Source organism: Hoplias malabaricus, chromosome Y (genome assembly GCF_029633855.1).
Source record: "Hoplias malabaricus isolate fHopMal1 chromosome Y, fHopMal1.hap1, whole genome shotgun sequence".
NCBI classification, from domain to species: domain Eukaryota; kingdom Metazoa; phylum Chordata; class Actinopteri; order Characiformes; family Erythrinidae; genus Hoplias; species Hoplias malabaricus.
Window position 1 is genome coordinate 64,375,395 of NC_089820.1, and position 13,466 is coordinate 64,388,860.

The window sequence follows — 13,466 nt, forward strand, 5'->3', positions numbered from 1 at the left end:
TTGAGTGGCAGATGGCTTCACTCCATTTATCCCTGGACTGATGACTGTCCTTCGAAAAAGTGTCTCTGGAAGTAAGTGGCCAGGCCAGAGCTTGCATTCCTCCTACAGAGTTTGTTTCTTTCTCCTAAACGGTTTGTTTCTTCTTGGTTTTCCTGAGCTCCGCGGTGAAGCGCTTCCCTGTTGCAGATTTACTCTCTCACCCTCTGCCTTCCAGGTTCACATAATATTTGTCCCAGGTTGTGGAGCCATTCTTTTGGCTCAGTTCACAGCCAGAAAGAATCAGTCAGCAGTCATTTATTAATCAGTAAGAAATGGGTGTGGTACTTATGAAAAATTAAGGCATTTCCAGCAGGGGCCAAACTAAACTTGTTTATGGGGTCACATGGTGATCTCTGCTGTATTTATTCAATTCTAATGCCTGAGTATACTTGTTAATTATGTTTTTGTGAAACGTTCAGTGTAGTTGCATGATTATGTTACAATATTATCATTATCAATGGCATAAAATTGTTTTAATGTGACAAAAATATTAATTATTTAATTCATTCATTCATTGTCTCTAAGCACTTATTCAGTTCAGGGTCCAGAGCCTACCTGGAATCATTGGGCGCAAAGCAGGAACACACCCTGGAGGGGGCACCAGTCCTTCGCTGGGTGACACAGACTCACACATTCACTCATACACTCACACCTACGGACACTTTTGAGTCACCAATCCACCTACCAACGTGTGTTTTTGGACAGTGGAAGGAAACCGGAGCACCCGGAGAAAACCCACACAGACACAGAGAGAACACACCACACTCCTCACAGACAGTCACCTGGAGGAAACCCACGCAGACACAGGGAGAACACACCACACTCCTCATAGACAGTCACCCGGAGGAAACCCACGCAGACACAGAGAGAACACACCACACTCCTCACAGACAGTCACCTGGAGGAAACCCACGCAGACACAGGGAGAACACACCAAACTCCTCACAGACAGTCACCCGGAGGAAACCCACACAGACACAGAGAGAACACACCACACTCCTCACAGACAGTCACCTGGAGGAAACCCACGCAGACACAGGGAGAACACACCACACTCCTCACAGACAGTCACCTGGAGGAAACCCACGCAGACACAGGGAGAACACACCACACTCCTCATAGACAGTCACCCGGAGGAAACCCACGCAGACACAGAGAGAACACACCACACTCCTCATAGACAGTCACCCGGAGGAAACCCACGCAGACACAGGGAGAACACACCACACTCCTCACAGACAGTCACCCGGAGGAAACCCACGCAGACACAAAGAGAACACACCACACTCCTCACAGACAGTCACCCGGAGGAAACCCACGCAGACACAGAGAGAACACACCACACTCCTCACAGACACTCACCCGGAGGAAACCCACGCAGACACAGAGAGAACACACCACACTCCTCACAGACAGTCACTCGGAGGAAACCCACGCAGACACAGAGAGAACACACCACACTCCTCACAGACAGTCACCCGGAGGAAACCCACGCAGACACAGGGAGAACACACCACACTCCTCACAGACAGTCACCCGGAGGAAACCAACGCAGACACAGACAGAACACACCACACTCCTCACAGACAGTCACCCGGAGGAAACCCATGCAGACACAGAGAGAACACACCACACTCCTCACAGACAGTCACCTGGAGGAAACCCACGCAGACACAGGGAGAACACACCACACTCCTCACAGACAGTCACCCGGAGGAAACCCACGCAGACACAGAGAGAACACACCACGCTCCTCACAGACAGTCACCCGGAGGAAACCCACGCAGACACAGGGAGAACACACCACACTCCTCACAGACAGTCACCCGGAGGAAACCCACGCAGACACAGGGGGAACACACCACACTCCTCACAGACAGTCACCCGGAGGAAACCCACGCAGACACAGGGAGAACACACCACACTCCTCACAGACAGTCACCCGGAGGAAACCCACGCAGACACAGGGAGAACACACCACACTCCTCACAGACAGTCACCCGGAGCGGGAATCAAACCCACAACCTCCAGTTCCCTGGAGCTGTGTGACTGTGACACTAACTGCTGCAAAAACAAAATTGCAATAAACAAAATCTTGTTTCTCAGACAATCTATTGAATGCAAAATATGTCTACCATGACAGGCCTAGTGTAGAGTCACATCACACTTCTTACACATCTCGAGTGGTATAGAGAAGTGGAGTTATGGCTTGATTCTGCCTCTCTTATATGAGCCAGCATTTCTCCTTTAGAGGTATTTGAGATCAGACTTAAACCGTCATGCCTCATTAACATTCTAACTCCGCTATGAATATTCTTCATAACAATCCCTGAGATCTTTATTTTGGACATTGTGGTGTAACTCAAGATCCTGGACGGATGGAAAACAATGAAGGGATCAGAGAAAAACAGAGTAAAAATACGCAAACAGTTAAAAAGAGCAGAGATCCACACCCGAGTCCATCAAGGGTCTGATTGGTGTTTGCCTGACCACCCGATAGTGGATTTATTCCTCGTGCTCAGATCCTCCCCTCGTGAATTAGTGCAGGTGAGTAGAATTATGTTCGATAACCTCGATGCACCCGGACTCTGGGGTGCGTGAGGAGCTGGAGGGAGGTGCGCTCTCTGACACAGGGAAACCGGGGAGTGCTTCACACTACATCATTAGCTAACGGCAGACGCTCCAGGTCTGTGTTTATCTAGGCTGACTTTATCAGGGAGTCTTTGGGTGAGAGTCCTTTATTGCACTTGTCTCCTCCTCGGAAGGCTTTGCTTTTTCTCCTTTACACTGTATACATCACATACAGCACATGACCTGGACAGGGCTTGTGGAGAAGGATGTTTAACAGGGTAAAGTTTCTCCAGCACGGGCTGCTTTCTGCATATTGGTATCTGTGCTTTAAAGCAGCGGTTCCCAAAGTGGGGTGCACACCTCTTTGTTGGGGGGAGGGGGGGGTACTGCTATTGCAGGGGGCAAGGCAAATGAATGACACACATAATACATGTCACTTGTAATTATTCGACTAGAAAGGTGATTTGTCACTTTAATTTGTTTTGTTCAGTAAGAAGCTTAAGTTTATAATATTTAAAATATATTCCAGTGGATTTTTTTTTAGGCTGGAAGCAAGTGTGTGTGTTTGTGTGTGTGTGTGTCCGAGAGGGGTGTTTAAAAAAATATTCTGATTCTGTAATTCGCATTACCTCACTGTCCTGAAATAAAAGGGGAAGGGGGCAGGACAAGGCCTGGTTTCCTTCCCGCCTCCAAAATTACATAGTGTAGTTTCTGCAGTGCTGAGCCAGCCTGAAGTAGCAATGGCAGAGGCTATGTTCTTCCTATTACAGTTCAGTGGAGCATCACAATTATTCTGAAGCTCTGATTTAAGAGTAAAAATATTACCATTGCTTTAAAGAGACTCACTTTCTGTTGTTCCAAAAAAAAAAAAAAAAAGAAGAGGTATTTTGCAGGGATATTTTTCCTAATTATTCCTAATATTCCTAATTTTTTTTCTTCTCACTACCCAAGCATCCAAGTCGAAGTGAGTGATGTGGAGGTAATGAGTGCTGAAGGGCTGGACGAGGACTCGCGGTCAGGGGAGTTGTCCACTGTGCATCATTAGCTAATGGCAGACGCCCCAGGTCTCGGCGCCTGTGTCCTGTGTCTGATTGATCTCAGGGGATCAGCAGGAGTTTATTAAGCTGCTGATGGATCTGCAGAATGTGAGACAAGTTAAGGGACAGACTCAGATTCGCTGACACATCTACAAGACGGCATCAATCTTGAAGCGTCCTCCTCTTTCTAATCCTGCTGAGCTATCGGTTGCAGTGGGGGAGCTGAGCCTGCAAAGAAGCCCATGAATAACACTCAGGCCAGGATCGTCGGGTTTGGTGGGCCCCATCTTACCTACCTTTTCGTGGCATTCTGGGAGCTGATGATTTCACAGAAGAGAGACGGTGTTAAACATCTCGATGGCAGCGTTCTCACTGTGAACACCACTCTATATAAAACCCAAGAGGTGGGCTCTATACCCCTCTAACCCAAGCTGATGGGGGAATGGTGACCTTTGTCTTAGCTGCTCATGTGTGTTTACCATGTATGTCCATTACCTGTGATATCGCCACCTACAGGCTGCAGTCTTCCCCTCAGCTCAGCTGTAGAACTATGTGTTCAGGATTTTCAAGGCTTCTGTTGAACAAATAACGATGGCATGAATCTTCAGTCTCAGAAGTTTGGAATGTGCGGAGCTTACAGTATGTCACCCACCGTCCACTCTCTGCAGCAGAATGTTGCTCTGGAGTTCTCCTAATTTATGTGCTCACGGCCCCTAAACTAATTTCCTACAGCAGGGTAACCTGTCTAAGGCAGTCACCAGAGACCGGTCACATGTGCTCGGCCTCCTCTTGCCATTTGTCACCATTTTTTCGTCTCTATTAAACCCTTGAACAGTGGTATTTGGAAGCTCTTGGTTCTCAGATTTACGACGGCAGAAGCACAGTCTCTCTTCCGCCGCTCTCGGGTCATAAAGCAGGAATGCGGTCTGGAACTCAGTTTGCTCAGTGTAGTGTCTCCGTATGGAGCAAGAACTCAACTAAAGTGTTCAATGAACCGAGACCTACTCTGTTCCTGTGGCCAAAGAGGTGTCTCTCAGTTCATGAGTATGTCTTTCTTGCTGTGCCTCTCTCTGTCTCTGTCTCTCTTGGTGTGTGTGTTTCGTCCTCTTTCTGTTTGTCTGCCTCTCCCTCACAATCTGTCTCTCTCTCTCTTTCTCTCTCTCTCTCTCTCTTTTCTCTCTCTCTCTCTATGTCCAAGGTTTAGTTTGGGCAAGAGGGATATAGAGAAACCCACAGCTGTGAGCTGTGACACCGATTAAAATACGTATACACTACTGTTTCCTACTGAGCTCCATCACCAAGTGTTTGAGAACAGAGGAGACTCAGCGCTGCAGTTTTGGGAGTGGATTTTTCTTGTCTGTTATCACTCAGTGCAAGACTTCAGCTGCTCAACAGTTCATGGTTTCTATTGCCTGTTTCTCCTCCACATCATTGCATTGTCTTTGGGGTCATGACCCTAATATTACACACATTCAGATATTGGATTATTATATACCAACAACTGGGAACTGCAACTTGTTTTACCACAATATTCCCATATGTCTACACACTTATTACCAGTATTTAACTACAGTATTTTTTCTTTCCCTTCTCCTCAAGGTTATGGGAGTTTGGGAGAAGGAGGCCTGGGGACAGGAGGACTCAGGCCTGGAGGTAGTGTATGGCTAATGAATAATCTTCTGTAAATAAACTCAGACTATATAGATTGCGTTGGGTGGATGCCATTGGTCGTAGAAGCGACATTACTGTGCCCAGTCTCTGGGAGCAGCATAGTGGACACGGGGAGTGGTGGGTTAAGTGGACATAATCAGGAAAAACAAAATACTAATACAAAATGAACACATTATACATCTGTAGCCAAAGCTTATCATTGCTTTTCCACGCACATTACACAATCTTATAGTCATTGTCAAGACACAAGTACAAAGAAAGTGAAAGTGCTTCAGACTAAAATGCATAAAATATGTGAACAAACACATGAAGGTACATCAAATCCTAGTGTTATTATATCCCTCATATTGAGTTTGAGTGTTGTAGTAGCCCACAGAAATAAACTGTGTTCTATTTTTCCTATATTTCTATTGCTCCTATACCTCCTTCCAGAGGGGAGCAGTCTAAGCAGCCATTGTCCAGAATGAAAGTGGTTAAAAGAATATTGTCCTGCTCTAGACCAAAAGATTTTGCACACTCTTGATGACAGAGTTGTACAATGTTAGGATTTTCCCTGTGCGTGCAAATAAATTCCCAAATCCACAGTCATTAATGAAAGTGTCTGTTCTTTCTTCTCATAGGTGGTTACGGGGGATACGGTGGTGGATTCTATCCTGGGGCTGGAGGACTAAAACCTGCAAAATCAGGTGAACACATCAAACACAACAGCAAATCATTCATGTCCGTAATGCAGTCAAACATAACACACAGAGGAGAGTGCTGACCTATAGACATGCCTTTTGTCATTGACTTAGGTCTGGGTGTAGGACTCGGAGGTGCAGGGGTACCTGGTGGTGGATTTCAGCCAGGTTTTGGACTTGGTGAGTATATTTGTGGTAGTTTCGGGTTAGGAGAACTATGGACGAACCACTTTGGCTTCTCTAAAGAACCATTTCAAAGGCTAGATGTGCTCCAGCAAAGGGTGACTTTGTTTTGACTGGCTTTGTTTTGGTAATGTTTATTTTATTGTCACCAAAGTTCCAGTATTGATGTTGGATGACTATTTCTGGATCCCACATTGTTCCAGTGGTACTGGATATAGCTCCAGAGAACAAAGTTCCACAGTGCTGAGGGGCTTTATACCCTCTAACAATCTCCACTCTCCTTTCAGGTGGTTTAGGACAAGGCCTGAAGCCTGGGAAAGGAGGTAAGGTGGCATGCTTCTGATTTCCTTTAACTCTGCTATTCTTTTTATTCTGCCATTGCATTTTGCTAGAAGCTCGCAGTAAAAACAATAAAGTTTGAGTGAAGAGGAAATGAAATGGCAGGGGCATTGGCGCTGGCACTGCCATGCTGGCCTTCTCCTCAAAGGAGTCATTCATTAAAACCGATATGAGTCGGTTTTGTTTTGAATTAATAAGTTAATCCTTGACCAAAGTCTATCAAGAGCCCTGAAGTTTTCAGCCGGGATACCATTCCAGTGAGGTTGGCAGAAACAGTCAGAAACAGTAAGAGGCCGTGTGTCTGCAGCGTTTCTTCAATAACGGTCCCTTTTTCATTGGATTCCAGTTGGCACAGGCTTCAATTACAGTGCCTCAGATCCACAGCCAGATCCAGCAGTGTGTCCTCTCTGGGGAGGCCTGCTGGAGGCTTGTGTTTATGTCTAAGTCCAGTGCCTTATTCACATCCCAATGTGTCTGTTCTTTAGCGTTAGATAGGAGAAGGTTAGACAAACAAAATATCACGCAATAGAGCCTTAAACCAGAACAGGGCAGTCCTCTTTTTTTTGTAATTAAACAGTGCAGAAAAGACAGAATTCAAGAATAATTATCAGGCACACAAATAAGTTTTAAAGCAGTTTATGTGAAACATATCTTTGTAATCCCAATTTGAATATTCTCCCTCTCTTTTGTCATTTTGTGTTAACTGTTGTGTAGTATTAAAAATCACAATTGTCATGTTATTCAACAAAAAATGCAGTAGTTTGAAAATGGTGCATGAAAAGAATTTATTGGTCACTTCATACGTCATGAGTTCCATCAGGAAATGGAAGACACAAAAGACAGTTTAAAGATGGTGATTTGATGTTAGTGATCGTGAAGGTAGCATATTGATGCTTAATTTTTTTTAGGATATTTTTTGTTGTATAAAATGACAATTGTCATTTTTAATACGACACAACAGTTACCAGAAAGTGACAAGACCGAGAACTATGGATGTTTGAATTTTGTATTAGAATAATATGTTACACACAAAAAAAATTAAAACGTATTTGAACACCTGATACATATGATTTATTAAAGCATTTTTACTGTGCTGGTTGTATAGAACATCTCTGACATCTAAAGAGCTGTCATTGTGTTGTCTGTTTCTCTCATCGCTGCCATCTTTACGGAGAGGAGTGAATTGTTTTCACAGCAGAAGGATCTCACCCCTCCTTTTCACACCTCATTGCTCACTAGCAGCTCAACACAGATTCTCAACACTCCACACACACAGAGCCATGAGGGCAGAATGAGCATGTTGCACTGCAAATCAAATCCATGAGCTTGTGAGGATAAGGCCAATATTTAGACCCCTGCACCACTCAAGACCTCATTTCAGTCTAGTTCGGTCTGTAACCTCCATTTCTGGACTAAATTTGTATATGTTCTGCAGGACCTGGTACCGGAGGGACAGCACTAGGACCAGGAGGCGGCGGCACTGGAACAGGTGAGGACTAGTCTCAGTTGAGTTGTGAATCAGGTGAAGACTAGTCTCAGTTGAGTTATGAATCAGGTGAGGACTAGTCTCAGTTGAGTTGTGAATCAGGTGAGGACTAGTCTCAGTTGAGTTGTGAATCAGTTGAGGACTAGTCTCAGCTGAGTTGTGAATCAGGTGAGGACTAGTCTCATTTGAGTTGTGAATCAGGTGAGGACTAGTCTCAGTTGAGGTGTGAATCAGGTGAGGACTAGTCTCAGTTGAGTTGTGAATCAGGTGAGGAATTGTCTCAGCTGAGTTGTGAGTCCAGTGAAGACTAGTCTCAGTTGAGTTGTGAGTCCGGTGAGGACTAGTCTCAGTTGAGTTGTGAATCAGGTGAAGACTTTTCTCAGTTGAGTTGTGAATCAGGTGAGGACTAGTCTCAGTTGAGTTGTGAATCAGGTGAGGACTAGTCTCAGTTGAGTTGTGAATCAGGTGAGGAATTGTCTCATCTGAGTTGTGAGTCCAGTGAGGACTAGTCTCAGTTGAGTTGTGAGTCCAGTGAGAACTAGTCTCAGTTGAGTTGTGAATCAGGTGAGGACTAGTCTCAGTTGAGTTGTGAATCAGGTGAGGACTAGTCTCAGTTGAGTTGTGAGTCCAGTGAGGACTAGTCTCAGTTGAGTTGTGAGTCCAGAGAGGACTAGTCTCAGTTGAGTTGTGAATCAGGTGAAGACTTTTCTCAGTTTAGTTGTGAATCAGGTGAGGACTAGTCTCAGTTGAGTTGTGAATCAGGTGAGGACTAGTCTCAGTTGAGTTGTGAATCAGGTGAGGACTAGTCTCATCTGAGTTGTGAGTCCAGTGAGGACTAGTCTCAGTTGAGTTGTGAGTCCAGTGAGAACTAGTCTCAGTTGAGTTGTGAATCAGGTGAGGACTAGTCTCAGTTGAGTTGTGAATCAGGTGAGGACTAGTCTCAGTTGAGTTGTGAATCAGGTGAGGAATTGTCTCATCTGAGTTGTGAGTACAGTGAGGACTAGTCTCAGTTGAGTTGTGAGTCCAGTGAGAACTAGTCTCAGTTGAGTTGTGAATCAGGTGAGGACTAGTCTCAGTTGAGTTGTGAATCAGGTGAGGACTAGTTTCAGTTGAGTTGTGAGTCCAGTGAGGACTAGTCTCAGTTGAGTTGTGAATCAGGTGAGGACTAGTCTTAGTTGAGTTGTGAATCAGGTGAGGAGTAGTCTCAGTTGAGGTGTGAGTCCAGTGGGTTGATGTGCTGTTGTAGTTGTTGTTGGTGAATGACCGGGCCATACTGATTAAGGCACTGACTGTTTCTCATTAACGCAGCTGTACTACAGAAATGATCCGGTTACGTTACAACTCTCTGGACATGCTGCATTCTTTGCACATTTGTAGGATTAACTCAAACTTGTAAAACCAATGACCACTGTGGTGCTCACATCTGGAAAGTTTCAGAGCTGAATTACATGTGCATGTGGGTGGGACACTTCAGAACACTGCTGTTTTTATTGTATTATACTCCTGTATATTTGGGGTGATTTTGCTTTTACTGACTGTCTCATGCTGTCTCTCTGTCGCCGGTTTGTTTGTGTTTATCATCATTGACTCTGGCCTAGGATCAGAGTGAGGCTGTAGTCTTAGCTGGGTCTCTATCTACAGAAATAAAAAATGACATAAAAACATTCTCAGTGCCTCTTTCTGTCTGTTTTAGCTCCTGTGATTCCTCAGACCGGTTTGCCAGGAGTGGGCCCTGGGGGCAAAGCTGCGAAAGCAGGAAAAGCACCAGTGCCAGGTGAGCTTTGTTTTTAGAGCTGGAGTTATTCAGAGCTTCCAGAACTGGAATAAATTTTAACATGTCATCATATAACTTATATGCTAACTTAGTGGCACTGCTCAAGACTTGATGACATGGTCATCAGAACAAAAACACCAATCACCAATCAGAAAAATGTTAAATAACCTCCTTGTTTCTGCCATCATCATCTTTTCACCCTGTTCATCAGTGGTCAGGTATGATTTGGGTGGTGGATCATTCTCAGCGCTGCAGTGACACTGACGTGGTGGTGGTGTGTTAGTGTGTGTTGTGCTGGTGTAGAGTGGATCAGACACAGCAGTGCTGCTGGAGTTTTTAAACCCCTCAGTGTCACTGCTGGACTGAGAATAGTCCACAAACCAAAAACATCCAAACAACAGCATACAGTGGTCAGTGTCCTGCAGGTGGCATCCTGTGGACAGAGTCCTATGTGTTAGTATACTGTGGGCAATGTTCTGTGGTTGATGACCTGTGGGCAGAGTACTGTTAGGGGGCATCCTGTGGGCAGTGTCCTGCGGGGGTCATCCTTTGGACAGTGTCCTGTTGGTGGCCTACTGTGGGTAGTGTCCTGTGGGTGGTGTTTTTTGGTCAGAGTCCTATGGATGGCGTCCTGGGCAGCATTCTATATCCACTGAAGAAGGACTAGAGGGCGACCAACACACACTGTCACTACTGTCTCTGGTTTTACATTAATGTAAAATCATGATGATGAAAGGGACAATGCCTGTAGAACCAAGATGGTGGGTTTTATGTTTTGGCTGATGGGGATATATGGTGTTGCACTTTTCAGAACTGAAGCTTTACATGTCTTCTCTTACTTGTTTCTGCAGGTGTCGGAGTACCTGGAGCTTATCAAGGTGGACTTGTACCTGGACAAGGTACATATTGCAGCATGAATACACCTCTGATGTTCTTTGTCCAATATCTGGACACCTGAACTTGTTATATATACTTGTTACTGCCTTCCTGCTGTCAGTGGTCAGTTAGAGACTGTGTCCTCAGACGAGGGTCTATGCTGTCCATTGGGGTATGTTTATTTAAGTATTAATGTAGTGTTTATTGCTGTACAGGGTTCGGGGGTCAAGGACTGCTCCCAGGTGTAGCGACAGGAACTGGACTGAAACAAAAATCAGGTACAGTATTGATTATTAAAAACCTGTAAATAGTTTCTGTTAATAACACACAACTACTGCGATTGAACTGGATCATACAGCAGCAGACAATCACATGAGGATATCTGTCAGCTGACATAAGAGTTAGAATTCTCCTCCATGGGTGTTAAACCATTTAATCACATTGTGAATGCAGCGCTGTGAGATCTGTGGGATACACAGGGGTGTCGTAGTGGGGTGAAATGTGGGACTGAGTTACCAGGGCCCCATGTGAGGGGAGGGCTCTTGAGGAGTCTGGAATATTATTTTCCTTTAAATATTTATATCATTTAAATATCACAATAAATGTTGCTAACTGATGTAAATGTAAGGTTTTGGGTAAATAAATCAGTTGACTGATGGATTGAATTGTGTGTCCTAGCCTTCATATAGTGTCTGAGGACAGGCCTCACCCCCTGCATGAAATGGTTTATTTCGCCTTCACCAGGCTTTTTAACTAGGTGCATTTAACTTTGCGTTCATTCTGTGCATTAATCCGTGCTATGAAAGATGATGCCCAAGAAAGCTAAATACAGTTTTCAGAAAAAGAAAAGAGAGCCAGAAAAGAGACAAAAAAACTGAGGGAAAGCAACTACAAACGTATCTTCCAAGAAAGGTGAGCGCAAATGTGAAAGCAAATAGCCTACATGAAATATATTGTGGTTATAAAACGCTCCAATACCACTGCAATTGCCAGTGGTAAAAGCTGCATAACACAAAACTAGACATACCCAAATGCCTTATCTGTAATCTGTAAGTTCTAAATCAATTTTGATCATGCAAAAGTGCTCAATGTTCATGCAGGCTTATGACGCCAGGCTACATTTAGTGGCATTTACTATTATAGCTTTTAATCAAATAAAACACAAATTCAAGTCTTCTGCGATCAGGCTATTTTTTGTTATACATTTAAGAGTTGTGAGAGGCCCGTGGGCACTGCTTGTGCATAGGGCCCAGAATTTGGTGCTACACCCCTGCAGCCAGGGCATGGAACTGCAGAGAACCACAAAATGTTCTTTTAAACAACACATGCATAACTTCAAAGCCATTAATTCTGACTTCTGACTGCAGCTTATATTGCATTCTTAAAAAAAAACATGTTTCCTTTAGTCTGCATCCGTTGTTCATAGCAGATCTTTTTACACAGTATGATTTTTTTAATGAACAGACTAATAGACAAGCAGATATCTGTGCTGTGTTAAATTTTTATTTATTTAACAACAAAATCCCGAAGAACAAATTTCCAATGTTGTCTCTGAACAACTCGACTGTATTATGTAAATATAAACACATTTATATATGGTGATGGGGTGAGTTTCCCGCTGAGCTCCATTACCTTTCCTTTGCTTACACTTTAAATGTTTGGGAATTGAGGAGACTCAGCACTGTAGTTTTTTTGTGTGGTGTCTGTGAGTCAAGTTCTCCCTCGATTCAAAACCTTAGCTGCTCTACAGTCCGTGGTCACCATCATGTGATTCTTCTCTTCATGATGACCATAGGAAACAGATCTGAATGTAGGCCAGTCAAGCTCACGTGTCTACGAAGACACGCTGTTGGAGCACACGCAGAATGAGGCCTTGTATTGTACTGCTGGAACAACTATGAAATTCCCTGAAAAAGATGCCCTTGATAGCAGCCCATGTCTTGAAAATCACAATAATCACACGAATGGACGAAAAGCCACTACATTAGTTTTTCCTTGTCTATTTTCTGCAGGTACCACTGGCGTCCAGGGTCTAATGCAGCCAGGGGTTTTTCATGGTTATCCTCTAAAATCTCCCAAGGTTCCAGGTAAAGGATTGTTTACTTTAATCTCATATAGATCTCATCCTTTCTCTCAGCTCTTCTTCATCGCCTGTTGTGCCTGAGCGTGTTGTAGAGAAGTTTAGTTCCAGACAAAAGCTAAGAGTTGCAGTGATTAGGAAAGTTTACTGGGTACCAGCACAGGAGGATGGGATTCGGATCTCAGCTCAGGTTGGAACACCATGCTATATCAACAAGTAGGGATGCCCCGATACCACTTTTTCCCCGATACAATATGTTCAAGTATCTGCCGAGTACGATATCAACTCTATCTTAATTACCAAATAAATGCCTATAAACACAGATATTTATTTCATCTGTGGCTCCTAGGAAACGCGAGTATGTGTTTGGTTGGGGAGTTTGGGGTCGTGTAGTGTGTTAAAATCAAACAAAACCGTCGTGTAGTGTGAAATACCCAGTCTGTTTACAATCTGCTCCGATTTAAAATTGAGCTGCATCTAGCAGCGCGTAAGTATCTGCTTCATGGGGTATGTCCCAAAAAGTGCCCTGTGTACTACATGTAGGGAATAGTGAATAGTGGGCCATTTCCAACACACCTATGGTATCGGTGCTCTCTGTAGCCGATACGATTCTGTGTTTAAGTGCCAGTATCGGGTGTGACACTATCAACAAGTATCCTAAAGCTACAGTGGCCTACCTCTGTCACATGATTCAAACTGAAAGTCACAGATGCCTTAAATATCAATATAA

At 44.3% G+C, this 13,466-nt stretch overlaps 1 protein-coding gene across 7 annotated transcripts in view; it reads left to right on the plus strand.

The window, feature by feature from the left end:
• LOC136679164 (elastin-like) overlaps positions 1–13,466 on the plus strand; it is an 84,895-nt gene that overhangs the window by 38,417 nt on the left and 33,012 nt on the right. For all 7 annotated transcript variants that reach the window (XM_066657518.1, XM_066657521.1, XM_066657520.1 and 4 more), the window contains exons 6-14: positions 5,247–5,300; positions 5,939–6,004; positions 6,113–6,178; positions 6,469–6,504; positions 7,956–8,009; positions 9,700–9,780; positions 10,632–10,679; positions 10,872–10,934; positions 12,669–12,743. In XM_066657518.1, coding sequence (XP_066513615.1) covers positions 5,247–5,300; positions 5,939–6,004; positions 6,113–6,178; positions 6,469–6,504; positions 7,956–8,009; positions 9,700–9,780; positions 10,632–10,679; positions 10,872–10,934; positions 12,669–12,743 — 543 coding nt within the window. The remainder of the gene's footprint in view (positions 1–5,246; positions 5,301–5,938; positions 6,005–6,112; positions 6,179–6,468; positions 6,505–7,955; positions 8,010–9,699; positions 9,781–10,631; positions 10,680–10,871; positions 10,935–12,668; positions 12,744–13,466) is intronic.